Consider the following 22,084-nt stretch of genomic DNA (forward strand, 5'->3'; position numbering starts at 1 on the left):
TCGTCTAGCCCTTCAGGACTAAGGGAGATTCCACCAACCCCACCCCACTCCTGCAGGTAATTTCTGTGTTGTGCTGAGTTGCTCAGTCATGTCCAACTCTTTGCAACCCTATGGACTGTAGCCCGCCAGGGCCCTCTGTCCATAGAATTCTCCAGGCAAGAATACTGGAGTGGGTAGCCTTTCCCTTCTCCAGGGGGTCTTCCCAGCCCAGAGACTGAACCCAGGTCTCCCCCATTGCAGGCAGATTCTTTACCAGCTGAGCCACAGGGGAAGCCCCAATTACCAGGAAGCACTCATGAAGCTGTTGTCATTGCTTTAGGATTAGTTTTTGTGTATTCTTTCCTTTTTGCTTATACACAAGAGTGAAGTAACATTAAAATCTAAGCCCAAAAGAACCCGTTCAAAACATAGAGTATAAATTCACAGTGATAGGAAAACATTATGTCTGAATTTAAATGGTAGCATTTTTCTTGGTGGTATGTAGATAGTAACACATCTTTCAGTCTAAGGGTCTCAGTATCAGAGAACCAGTGTGTGCTTTTGCCTTTCTTTAGTCTCACAGTGTTCTCTGCTAACTTGCCCCTCGATAGTCAGCACAGAACTTCAGACATTCGAAATATTTATTCCTTCTTCAAGACTTCTCATCAGCTACCACAATGACTAATAATTTCTTGCACATAGGATTCCTAATTTTCATATCTGTGAGGGATTATGCAAAGTATCACTAGAGAAAAATATTTTTCAGTTCAGTTCAGTCGCTCAGTCATGTCCAACTCTTTACAACCCCATGGACTCCAGCACACCAGGCTTCCCTGCCCATCACCAACTCCCAGAGTTTATTCGAACTCATGTCCATTGAGTCAGTGATGCCATCCAACCATCTCATCCTCTGTCGTCCCCTTCTCCTCCCACCTTCAATCTTTCCAGGCATCAAGGTCTTTTCAAATGAGTCAGTTCTTAGCATCAGGTGGCCAAAGTATTGGAGTTTCAGCTTCAGCATCAGTCTTTCCAATGAATATTCAGGACTGATTTCCTTTAGGATGGACTGGTTGGATCTCCTTGCAGTCCAAGGGACTCTCAAGAGTCTTCTCCAACACCACAGTTCAAAAGCATCAATTCAGCACTCAGCTTTCTTCACAGTCCAACTCTCACATCCATACATGACTATTTTTATGATGAAGTAAAATTATATCATTTTGGCAGGTATTTAGTATGTTATCAGTGCAGATATAACTGTCACTTCTAAGTGACTCATTACCACGTTCTGCACATCCAAATCTGTATCCAACATCCACACTTTCTACAACTCTCAAATCCCTCCACCAGTTCTGACCTCTTTTAACATTGCCTTTTCTCAGACTCCATTCATTCAACATATATTCATAAAGCAACTACGATCTGCGAGGCACCATGACAGGCACTGTGGATGCAAGGATAGCACACAATAGGAGAAATGTGCCTTTAGCCTTGAGTTTTCTACTTACCTGCTTTAGAGACAGACAAAAAACAGGCAAATACCCTGGAGTGTGATGAATCTCGGGGACAGTCACCTACATCAAGAGGAGCTACAATCGAATTCCCGCAGGTCCCATGTCCTGCAATCTCACATATGCTGCTTCCCTAGCCCTACACTCCACCTTCCTTCCTTCCGCAGAGCAAGAGAGGTTTCTGCTCCCCTGGGGATCCACCATCCCTTGTGGCTTCACCCCCTGCCTCCTGTTTCCCCTGATTCTACTGTCTCTTCTTTAGTTTCTCCCTCTTTCTTAGTTCCTTCCTGTTTCTTAAAGCCAGTCTGACCTCCTTTGAAAGAAAATTTTTTACTAATAAAACAATACATGGATTCAAGTATTCATTTATTAATTTCCAATAAGCACTTGTTGAAATTCCATAATGTGCCAGGACTGGGTATTCAGATATAAGCAAGAAAGAAATGGTCACTTCTCTCACTGATTCTATAATAGAAGGGAGGAAGACGAATCAAAACCAAATCAAAAAAAAAAATTCAGAGGAATAAACCAAAAATTTAGTACAAGAGTCACATATTGAAATTGGCAAAAAGTACAGAATAACCAGAGTAGGTCAGCCAGGATGACCAGGAAGGCCTCTCTCAGGAAAGGGTGATCTCAGGAGAGCTCCACAGGTGAGAAACACACAGTCATATGGAGAACAAGCAGAAGAGTGTTCTGAACAGAGAAAATGTCATATGCAAAGGTCCTGTGCCAAATAAAAGCTTGGCTTGTTGGTGAGATGAAAGGACAGGGAGCCTGGGAGGGTGTGGCCTGAGATGATGCTGGAGGGTGGCCAGGGACAGTGCACAACGGATTATATTCTAGGGAAATGGGAACCCATGGAAGAATTTAAGCGGGGAAGAGACAAGATCTGAATATAATTTGTACGCTAGACTGAGAGGTGGGGTAAATACATGCTCTCTTTTACCCAGGACAATTTCAGTTTATTCCTGCCACCCATGTATAATCATCAATAAGGCCCTTTTCCTCAGTGGAAAGTGACTTGGTTTAGATGAAAAATTATATAGTCACCTTAAGCAGAGGGGAAAGCCATGAAGATGGGGAGACTGGTTAGACAGCTGTTGCAAGAACCCAGGTGAGAAATGGTATGGCCAGGAGCATGGAGATGCATATGAGAGCAGGCTGACGGACTAGAGATGAATTTTGGAAGTTGAATCACAGGACTTGTTAGTGGACTGGATGTGGGGTAAAGGGAAGGGAAGCCTCAAGGACATGCCTCAATTTCTGGGCTGAGCAACAGAGGGAACAATGATGTCAGCTGCTGAAATGGAGAGGCCTGTGGGTGAAGAGTTCTGAAGGCAGATGAGAGTTCCCTTTGGGACATACCGAGTATGAGATCTCTGGAAGCCATCCAAGCAGAGGCGTTTAGAGGCCAATCAAATGTATAAACACAGATCTGGGAAATAAGGTTCTGAGCTGGGAGGTTTAGTTTTCAGAGCCATCAGCATATAACACTATTTGCTATACTTGTTGGGGAGAATATAGACATAAAAAGTGAAAAAAAAAAGAAAGAAAGAACCCAGAACCAAGTCTGAAGCACCCTTAGGGTTCAGGAGATGAAAAGACCCAGCTAAGGAGATAAAGGAGATTAAAGGGAAACAAAAGGAGGGTAAACAAAAGCCAAGAGAGAACCTACCAGACAGGAGGGAGAAGACAACTGTGCTGAGCGTGTCCCAGAGCCTTCCTGGTACGAAACAGGAACTTGTCAGCACCATGGAGGGCAGCGGTGACCAGAGCTATTCTGCTGAGCGGTGGGGACAGAGGTCAGGCTGGTGTGGGTTCTAGTGTGAGTCAGAAGTGAGGAAGCAGAACATGCAGGTGAGCAGACATTCAAGTTTGAAGACAAAAGGAAGAGAAAAACGTTCAAAAGTGAGAAGTGACGTGGACTGAAGTCTGGGTTTTCAATGTGGGAATTTATTAAGGAAGCAGACACCGAGGGCAAGGACCCTGCAAGGCACTGTTCACATGAGGAGAACAAGCTGTGGTGTGTCTGTAACCAGTCAGGCATCTCTTGGGCATAAGGGCCCTCACGCTGGAGATCCGTGGAGGAGAGAGTCCCCGCCTCTGAACCTCTCGGTCTTGACACCACATCCCTGCTCTCCTGGGGTCAGACACACCAGCCTGCAGTCCTGGCTGCTCACCTACTACAGGTGTGACCTGGAGCAAGGTCCAGATCACTTACCTCCAAGCCTCATTTCTTCAACTGAGACCTGCAAAGCCTTTGTGGTAAATCAAATGATGCATGCAGAGTTAGAACATTTACAATGAAAGGAAATGACGGCCTCTATGATTACTATGCCTCAGCTTCCCACACCCCAGCAGAGTTTGGATCGCCATCGGTCTGTGCTTCTGAGGAGGCTTCTCTTAAAGTGCCCTGGAAGTGTGTATCCACATAGCTGACATTCACTCTAGAAGTGAAAATAGTATTTTGTTTGACCCAAAGATAGTGAGGATAAAGGTAAGGGAAACTCATCTGAGAATGATTTCTTAGGTTAAATGAGCTGAGACCAGTTAACAGTTGAGTCAGGGGTTGGCTCTGGTGTTGATGAGAAACACCTGGAGTCAAAGATGCAGTTTCCAGGACAGGTGTCGTGAGACTGGTCTTCCCAAAGCAAATGTGGGGTGGGTCAGGATGCACCTGGCTGGGCAGTGGAGAGTCGGGACACAGAGAGGCCTGAAGCAGCAACACAGTGACAGGGGAGGAAGAAGTGGGGATGGGGCTGCCCAGGCTTGTGCCAGAGTCAGGCCCCCAGCCACTGAGGAGCCCAGCGTGATGGCCAGTGCTCTCCCAGCTCAGGCTTACTTAGGAGGAGAAATGGGATCCTGAGAGTCCTGGGGCTCAACGGGCTCATGTGGGCACAGGGCAGGGTCCAGATCGCCAGGGATTCCTGGGGCCTTGCAGTCACAGGCTCGTCGTCCACAGAGCTTTAACCGTCCATATGGTGCCAGCAGGCCTTTCTCCCGAGTCTGACTCGAAGACTCCAGCTTCCATCAACATGTTCAGTTCCACAAACATTTATTGGGCACCTCTGGGTACCTGTCTCAGTTCCTGGGGTGACAGAGCTCAGTGACACTATTTCCCTGTTTTTGGAGAAGTGTTGTGTGGCTCATAGCCTAGTCCCTTGAGAACAGAGGGAGCAGGACTCAGTATTTCTTCGGCAGGCCTGCAGGTCTGAAGCGATCTGGGTCTTGGCCACTCCGGCCCCATTCCTCAGCTCTCCGGTTGGACACCTGGTCCTCCAACCCATAGCTGTCTCTTCCAAGGTAAATCCGGTGCAAGAATCCTTGAAGGTACTCCCCGACATTGCTGGAAGGAAGAGAGACAGGAGAATTTCAGCTGGGTCGCTTGAGACAGCTTTGTCCTCTGACTCCTTTCTCCTCTTGCAGACAAAGCAGTGTCTTTGAGAGGAGGCTAGAAAAGCCCATCCTCAGGAAGGAGGGCTAAAATATACACCCTCTTGGGCAAAGCCATTGTTATTGGTTCTTCAAATGCCCTGAATCAGGCTTCTTTAATGACCCCTCGCTTTCTCCCAGCAGTGAGGAGGGACACATCCACACCCATATCCTGCCCTGGTTCTGCTGGCCATGTGGGTGCCAGGAGCAGGGGCAGGAGGAAGATGGGCCACAGAGCCCCCTGACTCTCTGGAAACAGACAAGCTCCGCTCAGCGCCCTCAGGAGCCTCTGTTACCTGATGATCTTTGCAGCCCAGACGCCCCCAGGGCCCCTTTGAGCAGCGTCATAGTTCCCTCGGGCGCGGAAGTATCTGCCTGAATTCTGGATATTGGCTTCTCTCATGTCCCAGTAGGCTCTCCACAAGTCCGAAGCCCCTGTCAGGAGACAAAACAACAGTAACATGGGGACATATTGGAGAAGTGGGGGGATGAGAATTCTCCCCTACTTATCAGATTTTGACTCTTGACAAAGTGATCCTTTGAAATCCTAGATTGAGATGCATACTCCTTACTGTGGATCGGATCCCGGTGTAACTGTAAGGAGAACCCTTTACAGTTTGATTGAATTGGGTGGGAATGTGGTGCTCTGAGCTGTCTGATACGGGGTTGGTGTGCTGTGTACAAAGAAGAGGTGACGGTCATATAAGGCATGTGATGATGGAGAATGAGGCTTCAGATGTATGATCAGGGACTATGTGAGGGAGGAGGTGAGAGGAGAGGGTTCTCCACTTTTTTTTACAGTTACCACAGTCCATAAGAAAAGCGCAAACTCTGAAATGCACTGACCTAAGGGATGAAATATTCTTTACTATGTGCAGAGAAACTTTGCAATGGCCCACCAAAACTCTTTTTAAAAACTGATATTCAGGGTTTCCCTGGTGGCACAGGGATCGGAGTCCACCTGCCAGTACAGGGGACACGGGTCTGGGAGGATCCACCTGCCGCGGAGCAGCTACACACGCCACATGCCTGAACTACTGAGCCCAGGCTCTAGAGCCCACGCGCCACAGCTCCCGAGTCTGAGCGCCTGCAGCCGGTGCTCAGCAGCAAGAGAAGCCGAGCAATGAGAAGCCTGTGCTCTGCAATGAAGAGTAGCCCCTGCTCGCTGTAGAGAAAGCCCTCGTGCAGCAGTGAAGGCCCAGCGCAACCAAAATAAATAATTTTTAAAAACTGATATTCAAATAAAATAGGTGAACAACAAGGACCTGCCGTGCAGTACCTGCATGTGTGCTCAGTCGTGTCCGACTCTTTGCGACCCCATGGACTGTAGCCCATCAGGCTCCTCTGTCCATGGGATTTCCCAGGCAAGAATACTGGAGAGGGTTGCCACTTCCTCCTCCAGGGGATCTTCCCGAGCCAGGGATAGAACCTGCGTCTCTTGTGTTCCCTGCATTGGCAGGTGGATTCTTTACCACTGAGCCACCTGGGAAGTCCCACTATATAGCACAGGGGACTATATTCAATATATTGTAAAACCTATAATGGAAAAGAATCTGAAAAGAAATGTGTATATATATATACACACACACACTAGTGAATCACTTTGCTGTATGCCTGAAACACTACAAATCGACTATACTTCAATAAAAATGAACAAAAATTTTTAAATGGAAATCTTTAAAAAAAAAAAAAAACCTGGTATTCAGAGAATACAATGAAAAAGAGAATAGCACATGAGTTCAAAATCAGAAAGATTGAATTTGTCAAATATCAACACAAAAATTACAAAGAATTCAATTGCAAAATTAATAGCATCACCTCTAGTCCTGCATAAGGATCTTAAATGTCAGCACTCCATCGTAACAATTAAAAACCTGAACAGACTGAAAACGCAGCAACTCTTCTTGGATCCGTAAGAGGGGGAAGACACAGGGCACGGCATTGCTTCCAAGGCTGAGGAGACGAACAGGTGGACATAGAGAGGGGAGGCCTTTTGGACCAGAAACTCAGGAGCAGAAACCGGTGAGGGAACCTGTGCTGCAGGTAGAAAGACCGAAACCAGAACTGACAAGTTGCAGGAGGTTCAGTGGAGACAACTCTGAGAGTAAAACCTCCTGAGGGGCCCAGCCATTATTGGGCCCCATAACACTGTGAGAGTTACCTTCAAGATCTCAACCAGATTCTCACAGAAAATATTGTTTAAAAATTTCCAACCATTTCACGCCAGTCAGAATGGCTGCTGTCCAAAAGTCTACAAGAAATAAATGCTGGAGAGGGTGTGGAGAAAAGGGAACCCTCTTACACTGTTGGTGGGAATGCAAGCTAGTACAGCCACTATGGAGAACAGTGTAGAGATTCCTTAAAAAACTGGAAATAGAACTGCCTTATGACCCAGCAATCCCACTGCTGGGCATACACACTGAGGAAACCAGAATTGAGAGAGACACGTGTACTCCAATGTTCATCGCAGCACTGATTATAATAGCCAGGACATGGAAGCAACCTAGATGTCCATCAGCAGATGAATGGATAAGAAAGCGATGGTACATATACACAATAGAGTATTACTCAGCCATTAAAAAGAATACATTTGAATCAGTTCTAATGAGGTGTACGAAACTGGAGCAGATTATACAGAGTGAAGTAAGCCAGAAAGAAAAACACCAATACAGTATACTAACACATATATATGGAATCTAGAAAGATGGTAACGACAACCCTGTATGCAAGACAGCAAAAGAGACACAGATGTATAGAACAGTCTTTTGGACTCTGTGGGAGAGGGTGAGGGTGGGATGATTTGGGAGAATAGCATTGAAACATGTATATTACCATATGTGAAATAGATCGCCAGTCCAGTTTCAATGCATGAGACAGGGTGCTCAGGGCTGGTGCACTGGGATGACCCAAAGGGATGCGCTGGGGAGGGAGGTGGGAAAGGGGTTCAGGATGGGGAACAAATGTACACCCGTAGTGGATCCATGTCAATGTATGGCAAAACCACTACAATATTTTAAAGTAATTAGCCTCCAATTAAAATAAATAAATTTATATTTAAAAAATACTCCAAAAAAATATTTCCCTTGGGCTTCTCGCAGGAAGAGACGAAAAGGAACCATTTTGAAACATGCCAGAGTTCTCTGTTCTCAATAGGCCTCCCCCAGAAAACTCTGTATTATCAGAATCTAAGTGACCTGGGGAAAGGAAATAACCAGCTCCAGCCCACTCCTGCCATCCTGCCCCAGTCGAAGGGTAGAAAAAGACAGAAACACCTATGAAGTTCACAGTCTAGGGCTCATCAAAAAAAACTGAGACCTAGTCATAGGACTGGGCTTCCCAGGTAGTGCTGGTGGTAAAGAACCCATCTGACCATGCAGGGGACATAAGAGACAGGGGTTCCATCCCTGGGTCGGGAAGATCCCCTGGAGGAGGGCATGGCAACCCACTCCAGTTTTCTTGCCTATTATAATCCCACAGACAGAGGAGCCTGCGGGCTACAGTCTATGGGGTCGCAAAAAATCAGACACGACTGAAGCAACTTAGCACACAGCACACAGTAATGCTTCCCCAATCTCCAGTTGACTAAAGGTGGCCTATTTAGAGCAGTTCCTTCTATCATGTACATGAAGTCTGGCTCTTAAGAAAAAATTACAAAGCATGCCAAAAGGCAAACAACACAGTTAAAAGGACATGGAAGGCATCGCAACCAGGCCTGGTAGGGATGTTGGAATTACCAGACTGGGAATTTAAAACACCTATGATTAATATTAATATTAATATGATCAAAAGACAAAGTAGTCAACATGCAAGAATGGATGGTTAATGTAAGCGGAGAGACAGAATTGCTAAAAAAGAAAAAACTAATGCTAGAGATGAAAACAACACCATAACAGAAATAAGGAATGCATTCTGTTGGCTTATTGGCAGAATAGACACAGTTGAGAAAAGAATCTCCATGACAGAAGATATCTCAATAGAATCCTCAAAAATCAAAGGGCAGAAAATGAAGATTGCCAAAACTAGGACAGAATACACAAGCACCATGGGACAACTACAAAAGGTATAACATACGTGTGTGGGATAACCAGAAGGAAAGAAACAGAGAAAGGAAGCCTTAATATCATTTAAATATTTGAAATGATAATGACCAAGAAGTCCCCAAATTAATGTCAGACATGAACCACAGACCCAGGAAGCTCAGAAAACTTACCAAGCAGAATAAAAAAAGAAACCCTCTAAACCTCCCCTGCAAAAAATCTACACTTGGGCATATACAGAAAATCAATGATTTTTTTTTTTTAATTCTGAAAGAAGTTAAAAGAAAACAAAAGTTACCTATAGAAGAACAAAGACAAGAATTACATGATTTATCCTTAGAACTCATGCAAACAAAAGAGAATAGAGTGAAATATTTAGTGCTGAGAGAAAAACCACCAACCTAAAATTCTGTACCCTGTGAAGTTACACTTTAAAAGTGAAGGAGAAAGACTCTCAAAAATATTAAGGAAATTTGTTGGCAATAGACCCTTGCAAGAAATGCTAAAAGAAGTTCTTTAGAGAGAAGGAAAATAGTACAAGTCAGAAACTCAGATGTACATAAAAAAAGGAAGAGCATTGAAGAAGAAATACTGAAAATAAAATTAAGAACAATACATGCAGATCAAAGTATTGCAACAATTAACTACCTAAATTTCCTGTTTTAACAAGTAGCCAATAAGCTTCATTTCCCATCAAGAATGGTAGGTTCGGGGCTTCCCTGGTGGTCCAGTGGTGAGGAATCTGCCTGCCAATGCAGGGGACACACTGTCCCCACAAGTGTCCCTGATCCGGGAAGATCCCACATACCTCAGAGCAACTAAGCCCCTGTGCCGCAATTACCGAAGCATGCGCACCCACAGCCTGCACTCTGCAGCAAGAGAAGCCACCGCAATCAAATATCCTGCACACTGCAGCAAAGAGGTGCCCCCGCCCCTCACCACAGCTAGAGAAAGCCCGTACAGCAACAAAGACCCATCACAACCACAATAAGTAAATCAATGAATCTTTGATAATAGTTAAAAAAGAATGGCAGATTAGGTTTGTTTCCTGGCTCTATCTCAGTCCTAGTGTGGCAGATCAGTGGGAATTTGCTCTTTTTATTGTGTGGATTAGGGCTTGATTTCCATGAGCCCTGCCTTGCAACCATTGGCCGTTTGCTTGGGTACAGGATGAGATCTTCCTTCCAAGCACAGGTCTTCTCTTTCCCAGGCACCCTCTCTCCCCGGAGTAGGGCATGACGTTTATTCAGCTCACCCTTTCCCTGGACATTCCACCCTTGGGGATGTACCAAGTTCACAGGTAAACTTCAAGACTGAAAAATTTGAGTTATGAGTCCTCACAAGTATCCGTGCCCAGGAAATCCCATGGACAGAAGAACCTGGTAGGCTGCAGTCCATGGGGTTGCAAAAGAGTTGGACATGACTTAGCAACTAAACAGCAACAACTAAACAGCAACAAAATTTGAGTTATGAGTCCTCACAAGTATCCGTGCCCAGGAAATCCCATGGACAGAAGAACCTGGTAGGCTACAGTCCATGGGGTTGCAAAAGAGTTGGACATGACTTAGCAACTAAACAGCAACAACAAGGAGCTCACCCCTTGGAAGTCCTGGCTGCCTTGGAAGTCCTACTCACTGCCCGCTACCAGCAAGGATAGGCTAGGTTTAAAGCATCTTTGACCTGGGGTCTGGAGAAGCCCATGGTGGGTGCTGAGTCAGACCAGCATGGAAGCAGAAACCCTCCAGCTCTCACCCATTTGTTTTTCAAAGGAGTATCCACATCTGACAGGTGTGTGGTGTGTGGCCTCTGCTCAGAGTAAATCCTAGGGTCAGCTGGGTGTGCCCTTCATCCTCTGGGGCTCTTACCTTGCACAGCCTCCTTGAAGAATGAATACCAGCCTTCGCCAGTGACTCCCATGATCAAGGAACAGAAAAGAATGCCTATGAAAAGCTTCATTGTGCTGACATGAAAGAAAGAGTAGGTCAGAGATGCACAACTATGATATATAAGATAGATGTTTTGCGATTTTGAATTTCAAAGATAGCTTAGTTCCCAATTCCCATTTACTCTTTTTTAGAATTATTAGTACAGGACAACTTGAAATGGATTTTAGGAAGAAGCATAAACCCTTAATTCTCAGTCCAGATCTCTAGAAAGACTAAGAGGGTTCTACCAGTGTTTTATTTGTTCGTGACCAATCTGTCATCCAGTAAGAAGAATAAAGTAGATTCATAGCCTTTCCTGAGGTCCTGCTCTGCCCAGCAGACCCAATAATGAGTAGAAAACACTTCTCCCCAACTGAAATTTATCAATTACGGGAGGAAAGGCTCTCCAAAGAGAAAAACAACAGAATTACTCCCCAGAAGAGAGTCTCACCTGTGCTTTTTCTCCAGCTGAAATTCAGTAGTTGGTATCTCTCCTGGCTTTGGTGTTATAGTGGGAAGAGCGGTCTTAAATCCAATGGGCATCGGTGATGTCCGTCTTGCTCAATTCTTCTGTGTAAACAAATTAGCATATTGAATAATAGTATTTTCCTTATTCTCAAGCAGCTTTTTTTGAATGAGTCATTCAAGATATTTGTGTTCCAACAATTTTTCCTAATTGACTTATTCTCTTCTTAGTCGTATTTGAACAGAAGAGAGTTGTATTTGAAGAATCAAGTGTGGGAGAACACGGGTCCTTCTCCACTCTACTCCCTTCTCATCCCTGTTTGGAAAAGGGATCTCCCCCCTCCCCAGGTTACACATAGATATTATGTAATACCAGATTGCACATAGGTATCATGCTGTTACGAGGTGATCAATATGATTAGCAAAGGAAATGTTTACTTCTCTCTTGGGGTTTCTGTCTAAGGTACGTGAGGACACAGGACAAGCAAGATTTGTCAACCCCACCAGCAATGATATGAGGTAATGATTAATGATTCTGGGAGAACACAAGGAACGGCATGAAGTAGGGTTTCTAGGCAATACCCTTGATACAGATTAAAACAAAAACAAAAAACAAAAAAATCTGTATGTGTGTGTGTGTGTATATATATATATCCCTTTCAGACAAATATACATTGTTTTGTACTCTTTTAACTAAATATATATTGGAGGTCCTCCCTGGGTTTTTTGCTTATGTTAAAAAATAGCTACATAGCATTCCATTGTATGGATGGACCACAATTTATACAATACTGATGGCCATTTCAGATGTTTCTAGTCTTCTGTTAATGCAAATAACCACGAATTTTTAACTCTGTGTGTGTGTGTATATATATATATATACATATATACATGTATATGTGATAAATTTCTAAGAAAGGAATTATAGGGGGAAAGTGTGGCTCTTTGCGTTTATTTATATATGTTGCAAATTGCCTTCTGTCAGAAGCTCTATAAATCTTCACTCCCACCAGAAATGTCCCACAGCATCTCCCAAACAACCCTCTATCAAACTTTTTGGTCTTTGAAATTTTGGTAAATAAAACATAATTCAGTGTAATTTAATTTGCATTTCTACTGTTATGAGTTTGCTTTCACAGTTTTTCCTCTGTATAAGAACCATTTGTATCTTTTAGCAAATGTGAATTCATTTCTTGTATTTTAATATTTGTATTGGTTTGTTGGATTTTTTATCAATTTGTAAGAACGTTATTATATGGACAAAAATAGAACTTATGAGTTGTAAACACTTTCCCAGCTTATTATTTACCCTTTGATTATGGCTGCTCATGTTTACCAAAATGTTCTTTATGTTCCTGTCCTTTTTTTAGTCTCTTCTGAATTTTGTCCTGTAGCTGGAGAGGCTTTCCTTGCTTTGATTTATAAAATAATTTCCCCATGTGTTCTCTATGTAGTATATATTTTATTATTTATTTTAAAATATTTAGTCCATTTGAAACTTGACGTAACATCATTTGGAAAGTATATTTTCAGTTTTATTTTAAGATGGCCACCCAGTTTCTTAATCCCATCCATTGACTTGTCCCTGTTTTACCCATTAGTTTGACAGGCAACCTTTAAAGCTAAATTACCATATACACTTGTGTCTAATTCTGAGTTGCAAGAATCAATTTTTCTATGTTTAGGTCAGTACTATCTCGTTCTATTTATTGAGGAGTTATTCAATGCACTAAATGCCTTCATCATTCTTCCTTTTCAGAGGAAGTAGTTGGGATTTACTTTCTATAATTTTTTTAACTTATTTTTGTATCCAGAAGCACAGCTGATTGATTAAACAATGTTTGTGGCTCATGCTCCTGTCCCAATACTCTCCCTGATTGTGGCGATGTTTCAACCAGTGTCTGGGATATCCAGGAGTCCCATTCCACGGCTATATTCTCTCTTAAACCCACTCCACTTAGTCCTTCGGGCCACTCTTCACTGCAGCCACCTTGGTGAGATGGGCAAGGATTCCATTCTGCTAATCCAAAGCTCATTCTCTCCACTACTTGGCAGCATCTGACACGGCTGATCAATAACTGTGTCCACTGGGATTCGGGAATGCCACACTCTCCTGGTTTCCTGCCGTTCACAAAAGCTGCTTCTCCTCAGTGTTTCTGTTGGCTCCTCCTCCTCCAGGCTTCTAACAGATGAAGACCCTCTGCTGCACCTTCACCTCTTCTCTTTTCAGCCTTTATTCACATTCTGAGGGAGCTCAGCCAGGCCTTTGAGTGTAAGCTCCCAAAGGCCAGGATCTTATCTGTGATTGCTCTTCACACCAAAAATCCACTGCTCCAAACAATGCCTGGGTCACAACAAGTACTTATTAAATATTTGCTGAATGAACGCATGGAAAAACTTTTTTGAATGTTTGAAATAGTTCCTAATTCAAATCACATGTTTAAAAATGATAAGTATTTCAATACGGCTATAGGATGAACTGAAGTCATGGGACATAAGACTGAAAAGATTGGATACACAGACTATCTTGTCTAAAAAATAGCAAATATTGTGAATTGCTGCTAAGTCACTTCAGTTGTGTCCGACTCTGTGCAACCCCATAGATGGCAGCCTACCAGGCTCCACCATCCCCGGGATTCTCCAGGCAAGAACACTGGAGTGGGTTGCCATTTCCTTCTCCAATGCATGAAAGTGAAAAGTGAAAGTGAAGTTGCTCAGTCGTGTCCAACTCTTAGCAACCTCATGGACTGCAGCCTACCAGGCTCCTCCCTCCGTGGGATTCTCCAGGCAAGAGTACTGGAGTGGGTTGCCATTGCCTTCTCCAAGATATTGTGAATTGGAGGAAGAAAAGAGACGTGTTATGTATGCTGCATTCTTCACATTTCATAAAGGGAGCCTCATTGTCCAGTTGTTAATATTGGTAAATTTTAAAATAACAATATAATTCTACTATTCAAAGTTAATAATATTTGAAAGAAGTAAGAAGAATGGGAAGTATAACAAATGGTGGCCTCTAGAGAGTGGGGTTTGGGAAGACTCCCCTTTGCATACATTTCTCAATCATTCTGAAACAATGCATTACTGCTATGATAAAGAAAACAAACAAAAAAATGGAGTCAGGCCATGGTGAACTTTCAATCATCCTACAATAGACTGTATCCTCTAGTGATAAATCCTCACCGTGCATGTTCACACTGACTGACATTGCTACCCAGGCTCATAATTGTCAATGACAAGTTCCAGAACAGCAATGACTCACTGGAAAGTGGACCAGGTAGGGCAGGATGAGGTGAGTGGAAGCGGGGCAAATGCAGAGAAATGTCTCAATGAGGGATCACATCTCAAACAGCTCTGGTCTCTGAATGGCTCACAAGCCCTCTACAGGAAATCACAAGTCTGTCCAGCATCTTGATAAATCTTGCTTGGTCTCCACTCCAGCTCCTGAACACGTCTTCCAGTTTAGAGGACAAAGATGCGTCCTCTGGCATCGCTCAGTCCCTGAGAGGCTCTCCCCCTTCAGCACAGGTGGAAGTCAGCTCTCCCCCTCGGGCCAGAAGAATGGAAGAAAGATAAGGATGTATCCCAAGAACTGTCTTATTTCCAAAGCCAGTCATGGGTTTTGCTCTAAGTTTCCATGTCTGTTTCACATTGCAATGCTACATGCTGAGGGTCACGGTGTTTCCTTCGTCTAAACGCAGGAGACATGGAGCTCTCTACTGGCATCTCTGTGTGCTGGCAGCTCCCACGGTGGGAGACCCAAATGGGGTCAACCCCACTCTCCCCTTCATTCCAACCATCAGATCTGCTGTCTTGGAGAGAATGCTTCCTCTTATGTTAATTTAGGGAACAAGGTCACAACCAGGCATTGCTTCCTGGAGCCGGATTGCTGGTACCCAGATTCCATTGTTTCCTGGCTTTTCAAAGTTTTCTTCTGTTGTGGATCTGGCAGAGTCCCAGAAGGAAACAGCCCAAACTGGAATAATTGAGGAGTGTTGCATGAGGGGGCTAATTGCAGAGACAGGCAGGGGTTAGGGAAAGTGACAATGCATGGAGAAGCCCCCTAAGGCAAGCAGTCGTGAAACATTTCCACCTCGATGTTTAAAGGGACCAAGGAAGGAGCAGTTGGCCAGAGAGTGTGTGACAAAAGAGGAGAACAGGTATTGGGGGCATATTTGAAGAAAATCCTTACGTGAAGATTTTTCTCGGGCGTTCCTCACAAGTAATGAATGACGGAGCAGGGAACAGTAGGAAAGCCCAGGACAGGGCAGCAGGAGATGGGGTGGTGTGGGCCTGCTCTTCACAGTGACATCCCAGGAACATCCTTTGATCCCTTAAGTCTCAGCTTCTTCCTCTATGAAATGAGGCTATGACAACAGACGATCTTTAAGGAACATGCTAGATGCCAGGGATACAATACTGAACAACAACGGGCGAGACTTAGTCCTTATGGAGCTTCCGGTTTGGACTATATACACATATATATCTCACACCAAAGAAAATAGATTCACAAACCGTTAAGTGCCCTACGCAGGGATGGCAGAGGTTCTGGCTTCCCCCCAACATCCTTCCATGGTCAATCAGGGCTGTGGGATCTTGCTTCTCTAAGAGAGGGAAACACGGATGATTCTGCCCTTGGTTTCTCTCTGGGCCATAGCAGAGGACATATCCTCTTCCCGCTTGGAGGTCTCCTGCCCCCGTGAGTCCTCTGGATTCCAGAGCCTTTGTGAAGCAAGAAAGGGCTTCTGCATTCTGCTGTCTGTTCCTAAATGAGTTCCACTCACATCTGTGTTCTCTGTTTGACTGGCTTCTCTACCTCTGTGTTTTGGAGTTTGCTTATATGAGTCAGTTTTAGTTTTGGCTTTGGTTTTTTTAGGCCACAATACTGAGTGCCATCTTGGATTTACTTTGGGAGTCACTTCTCTGCTTTTCCGCACATCCACATGTAATCAACACCACAGCAGTGGTGGGTCTGGAGGGCTGACCAAAAGTGTAGACCCTAAGGAGACCTACTGGGTTCAGATTCACCCTGTGTGAGACCAGGAGCAAAACACTCGTCTTTATTGTGCTCCATTCCATCTGTAAAATGGGAGTGATACTAGTTCTTACCTCAATAAGGCTCTTCAGAGGAGTAAAGGACACCATACCTGATAAACCCTCACTCAGCTCTCCCACCCCCAGAGGTGAGCTAGTGCTCTTTCTCGGGGTGAATTCTGCAGCAGCGTCTCTACATTCCAAGCCCTGCAGCTTTTTTACTTCCCCTCATAGACTCACAGACTCATCCTGCACAAAAGCTCACTCAGCAAACCAAACTCTCCCAGTGATCCTGCAGGGGAGAAAAATGGAGTGGGTTTCTGCTGCTCACACCCTGCACCCCACTTCACAGTGCCCCCAGACATCCCCACACTTCACATTCCTCTTTTCAGTGGCCCTCTGACCTCACCTCGTTTACTTTTCCTCCACTGTACGCAGCTCAGCCCTAAATCCTACCCCTAAATTATGCACTGAAATGATTCTAGGTGCTCAGCAAAGCCTTGTGGAGTCCTCACTTCAAAGGCACCTCAGTGATCCATGTAGGTTATTTGGGCAGAATGTCATTCTAAACACACACAGCTCTCCACAAGAATGAGATCTTCATCGTGTTACAAATATGTGTCCTAAGGCCTTTATTGTACATCTATACTAACTTATATTCCAAATCCTCAGCTTCACTGGGCTCCATTCATTCATTCACACACAGAATGAACACTTATTGAGAACACACTGTGGGGATATAAAAAGCTCTCCTGTCTTCATGGAGCTGACACACTGAGCCACTGCTAACCCAGCTGGCCTGGCCGCCCTCGCACCTCTCCTAGCAAGAGATCACATGCGTCTCATGTCCCTAAAGCACAGTCTTCTTTCTTCCCAGTGGATGGGCTGCTCTTAGTCATGATGGTGGCCTGCAGTCATTTCTATGTCCTCCTGACTTCATGCACCTGGGAGGAAATTTCTGGCCCAGTTCAGAAGTAATGATCTGGCCCAATGCCTCTCCTGGGCTCTCAGATTCTATCCCAGACATTTATTTTTCCTCTTTAGGAAATTCTGGGGTCTTGGCATAACCTCTGGGCAGTGAGTTCTGGTGGGGGTGGGCCTCCATAACACCCCCATGTCAGTAGAGGATTTGTGTTATAATAGAGAGAGCCCCCGCATTTGACTCAGAGAGAACTGGGTTTGAATCCAGGTTCCAGGTTTCCATGGCTATCCAGATTTCAGTAAGTACCTTAATCTCTGCAAACCTCTGGTTCTCTCCTCTGTGACACAGGGGTGGTCACTCCCACCTAGCAGGGTGGCCTTGAGAGCAAATGATCACACAGCAGGTGCTCACATCTTGTTTGTGTTCCCAGGGGCACAGTGGAGGGTTTCTGAGCTTAGATCTAGTCATCCCAGCCTAGGGAACCAAAACCACACCAATGAATGGAAGTGACCAGGCCCTTCATCAAACCCTAGACGTGCAGATCCCAACCCTGACCTTGCTGCCCTCATATCTGCCCTGGTCCTGGCATGAAACACCATTTGCCCTGGCTCCTGGGCCTCTCTGTGCACAGGAAAGCCTTCTCCTCTACTTCCTCAACCAGGCGGGGCTGGTTTCCTCTCCCTCACCTTCCAGACTACACATTTCCTGGAGGCACTCCTCACTTCCTTCCACTCTGTCTCCAGCTCCATCACCAACTGCTTCACCGCTGTGCTGACCTTTGCCTACCTCGAGGGCCTGACCTCGCTCAGCACCATTAGCCCCAAGTGCTGCCTGTCCATCCTGGGCCCCATCTGGTACCACTGCTGGTGCCCAAGACATACATCAGCTCTCAAATGTGCCAGCCCTGGTCCCTGTGTCTGCTGCTGAATCTTCTGGAAGAGAAATATTATGGCTTCCTTTCAGGGATTTTGACTGTGATTGGTGTCCAGTATTTTATTTCATCATTGCTGGGTAACTGATGTTCTTATTGGTGGTTCTTGCTAGCTCCAACCTGGCCCTGCTGGTCAGGATCCTCTGTGAGTCCCAGCAGGTGCAGCTGACCAGGCTCTGCGTGGTCATCCTGCTCACGGTGCTGGTCTTCCTCCTCGGCAGCCTGCATTTTGGGCATCCAAAATTTTCTGCTGTACCAGTTTCAGGAGGATTTCAACATGTCCTTACATTATCTTAAGACAGGGGTGGTCCTGTTAACAGCAATGCCAACCCCATCATTTGCTTTTTTGTTGGCTCCTTTAAGCATCAGAGGCAAGGGCGGCTGGCCCTCAAGTTGGCTCTTCTGAGAGCTTTGGATGACACAGCTGAGGTGAAAAAAAGTGGAGGAAGCCTTCCTCGGGAAACCAGGGAGGTGTCAGTAGTTTCATGCAGTGATCCTGTATTAACCAGGGTTCAGTCAGAGAAGTAGCGCTTACAGAAGATTCTCTATATCACTGTGTAAATATGTTCATATGTTTGATCGGGCGCAGTTGTAGGTTCTGGTTAGACTGTCTCTGCAAGGCTGTTGCCTGCTTGTCTGATGCTAGAGCTTGAAGCCCACAGGACAAGCTGGGACTCAGGAGCATGAGATAAAGCCCATGAGAACCAACCAGAACTTGTGTCAGTCTCTCTCAGCACCTGCGGTTTTGCTGAAGTCTGCAGAGCTTGGCTCCCTTCCTGGAGCTAACCACACACCTGGTCCAGGAGCCAGAGAAGCCGCAGGAGTGTCAGGGGAAGGTGGAGCAGCTGTAGGCCCAGCAGCTGCCTTGTGCCAAAGAGATGAACCAAGAGAGAAGCCACACACGCATGAATGTCCTGGTCCCCCAGCACCAACCTTCCACACATAGACACAGTAGGACTGCGGCTTCCTTTCCAACCACTGCATCTTGTGCCAATTGGCTCTTGATGCCCACTTTAAGTAGAAGCATTAAGAGAAAGGAGTTGTGGGAAACATTGTTCAGCCTAACCAAACTGACACATCAACTTCAGACCCATCACAGGCCACTCCCTGTCAACTTAGCACCAGTTGCTGCTGCTGCTGCTGCTGCTAAGTCGCTTCAGTTGTGTCCAACTCTGTGCGACCCCATAGACGGCAGCCCATGAGGCTCCCCTGTCCCTGGGATTCTCCAGGCAGGAACACTGGAGTGGTTTGCCATTTCCTTCTCCAATGCATGAAAGTGAAAAGTGAAAATGAAGTTGCTCAGTCGTGTCCGACTCTTAGCGACCCCATGGACAGCGGCCCACCAGGCTCCTCTGTCCATGGAATTTTCCAGGCAAGAGTGCTGGAGTGGGGTGCCATTGCCTTCTCTGCTTAGCACCAGTAACCACCCATAGCTAATTCTGAATAAAGACAATAGCAAAGTCAAGCTTCCCACGCATGATGTACTTATTCCATATACACCTGAAACATACCAACCTTTTTCCACAAAGAGGATAAAATCTCTTTTTGCTTTTCTAATATATTAAGCTTATTGTTTTTCTAGTGAGTTATACTCCCTAGAGTATACTCCCTAAATCCTATAACTTAAACACTGAGCTATACAGTTAACTGCTGTTAGTACATATTCTGTATGATGATAAAGAATAGAAGAGAAGAAGAAAAATATTTGTGAGAGATATATATATATAAACATTCACATTACAGAAATACTCACAATAGACAATCCTTTCCAGTTGGTCACATGGCTGCTGTTGCTGTGAACATATACCTTCTCCTACCAACTATTCCATCTCACCTTTGTACCTCACCTTTGCCTACAGGGGTAACTGCAATCTGTATTTCGGAATGGTCTGGGTCATCACAGTCTTCTTACATGGGTGTTGTCCCCTTCCATGACTTTTGCTCACACGGCCTTTTGGCGACATAATCACAGGGCAGAGGATAGCGTCTGCTTTGAGGTCATAGAGACGTGGTTTTGTATACCTACGTGTATATACGTGTTTTGGCCCTATCGGTATGGTCAATTTTCTTAAGACAGCAACCATCCTGATAATGATTAAGTGAGACAATGCCTGTTAAACAAAGTGCAGTGTCTGAAGGATTACCTTATTCAGGGGACTTCACCCCATCCCCAGGGGAGCTTTGCCAATCCTGGGGTCCAGGACTGCTTCCACTCTTGAAGAAATCCACTTTGAGCAGAAGGTTGAAAGCAGTACACGGAAAGTGTAAATATGTTTGGTCACTGCATTCAACCAAGAGGGCAAATTAAATGTTTCTGATAACTCTTTCCCTAAATGTTCTACAATTTCCATCTCAAAACAACTAAAAGAACTAAAATTCAGTCTACCCCTCCAAAAAGGGAGTCATCCCTAATTTTGACAAGAAATATTCTAGCTTCACCCAGGGCCTGTCATAGAGTAAGCACAGCAAATATTTGTTAAATAATTATTGAATAAAGGATTTAGTAAATAAATAAGTCAGTGAATTTTTAGTTCAAGCCTGTGATAAATCTCTAACAGATTTAGACCACTTAACTTTAAGTTTATTAGTTTACCAATTTCATCAGAAAAATCAACTACAAAATGTATGCTTCATGAAAGAGTTCTTCATGCAGTTTCCTTTCCTTGCCCTCTTAAAGCCACAAGTACAAGACTTCTGCCTGCTCTGTGCCTTTAACCTGATTTGACGGGATGCTCCCTCTCCTCCCTCATTGCAATTTTCCACTGATTATAGATAGACAACATGTCCCTTTAGGGCAAGGCCATATAAGATTTATATTCCTAAATGCTTCAAAATATACATTTTACTAATTTAGTTATATATCCATATTTTTAATTATTAAAATATATGATATACTTATTTATTGGGGATGCATTTTCTATTTAATAATTGTTATGTTTAAGTTGTTATAGACTGAATGTTTCTGTCCCCCTAAAACCCACAGGTTTAACCCTAACTCCGAATGTGATGGTATTTGAAGGTGGAGTCTTTGGGAGGTAATTAGGTCATGAGAGTGGAGCCCTAATGAGTGGAATTAGTGCCCTCATAATACAGACCCTAGAGAGCCCCCTTGCCTTCCTGCCATGTGAGAAGACAGGAATAAGACAACCATCTATGAACAAGGAAGTAGAGTCTCACCAGACACAATCTTCTAGCACCTTGATCTTGGACTTCACATCCTCAGGAACTGTGAGGAATAAATTTCTGTTGATTATAAGGCACTCCATTAGTGATATTTTGTTATAGCAGATTGAATGGACTAAGAGAAAAGTATAACTTCCATACAATGAATTTCACACATCTTAATTTACCTGTCAATGAGTTTAGCAAATCAATACACCTACGTAACCCACATCCTCAAGAGATTTTGAAGGTTTCCATCATTTCGGAAATTCCCTCTCAGCCCCTCCCAGGCCATTCCCTCTGCCTCCAGAGGCAACTACTGTTCTTTATCATTAAATATCAGGTTTTTTTACCTGTTCATGAACTTCATATAAAGTATACACTCTTGTGTAGGTCTTCTTCTCAATATAATAATTTGAGAAACAGTCATGTTTATTCCGTCCCCTTTATTGCTGAATAGAAGTCCGTTGTCCAGATATGTCCCAGTTTGTTTACCCACTCTTCACCTGATGGGCATTTGGGTTGTTTCCAGTGTGAGGCAGCATTTCTCTCGTGCCATCTGGGCCTGATGTTAAGCTGTCAGTAGAGGGCTCTGGAGGGACAAGCAGGATGTACCGCCATCTCTTCCAGGTCCCGTGTCCTTCCTTCCATCCAGCTCCCGGGGTGCTCTTCTCACGCACACGACACCC

General features: G+C 44.7%; 1 protein-coding gene across 1 annotated transcript; it reads right to left on the minus strand.

Annotated features, from left to right (window-relative positions):
* Positions 1 to 390: 390 nt before the first annotated feature.
* Positions 391 to 11,624, minus strand: LOC138084287 (serum amyloid A-4 protein). Its single transcript, XM_068978479.1, has 4 exons — positions 11,336 to 11,624; positions 10,825 to 10,919; positions 5,219 to 5,357; positions 391 to 4,836 (listed from the first exon to the last, which is right to left on the minus strand). Exons 1-4 carry the CDS (start codon positions 11,425 to 11,427, stop codon positions 4,674 to 4,676), a joined length of 489 nt encoding a protein of 162 aa, XP_068834580.1. The 5' UTR covers positions 11,428 to 11,624; the 3' UTR covers positions 391 to 4,673.
* Positions 11,625 to 22,084: the final 10,460 nt, after the last annotated feature.

The sequence above is a fragment of the Capricornis sumatraensis genome, chromosome 8 (assembly GCF_032405125.1).
Source record: "Capricornis sumatraensis isolate serow.1 chromosome 8, serow.2, whole genome shotgun sequence".
Classification (NCBI taxonomy): Eukaryota; Metazoa; Chordata; class Mammalia; order Artiodactyla; family Bovidae; genus Capricornis; species Capricornis sumatraensis.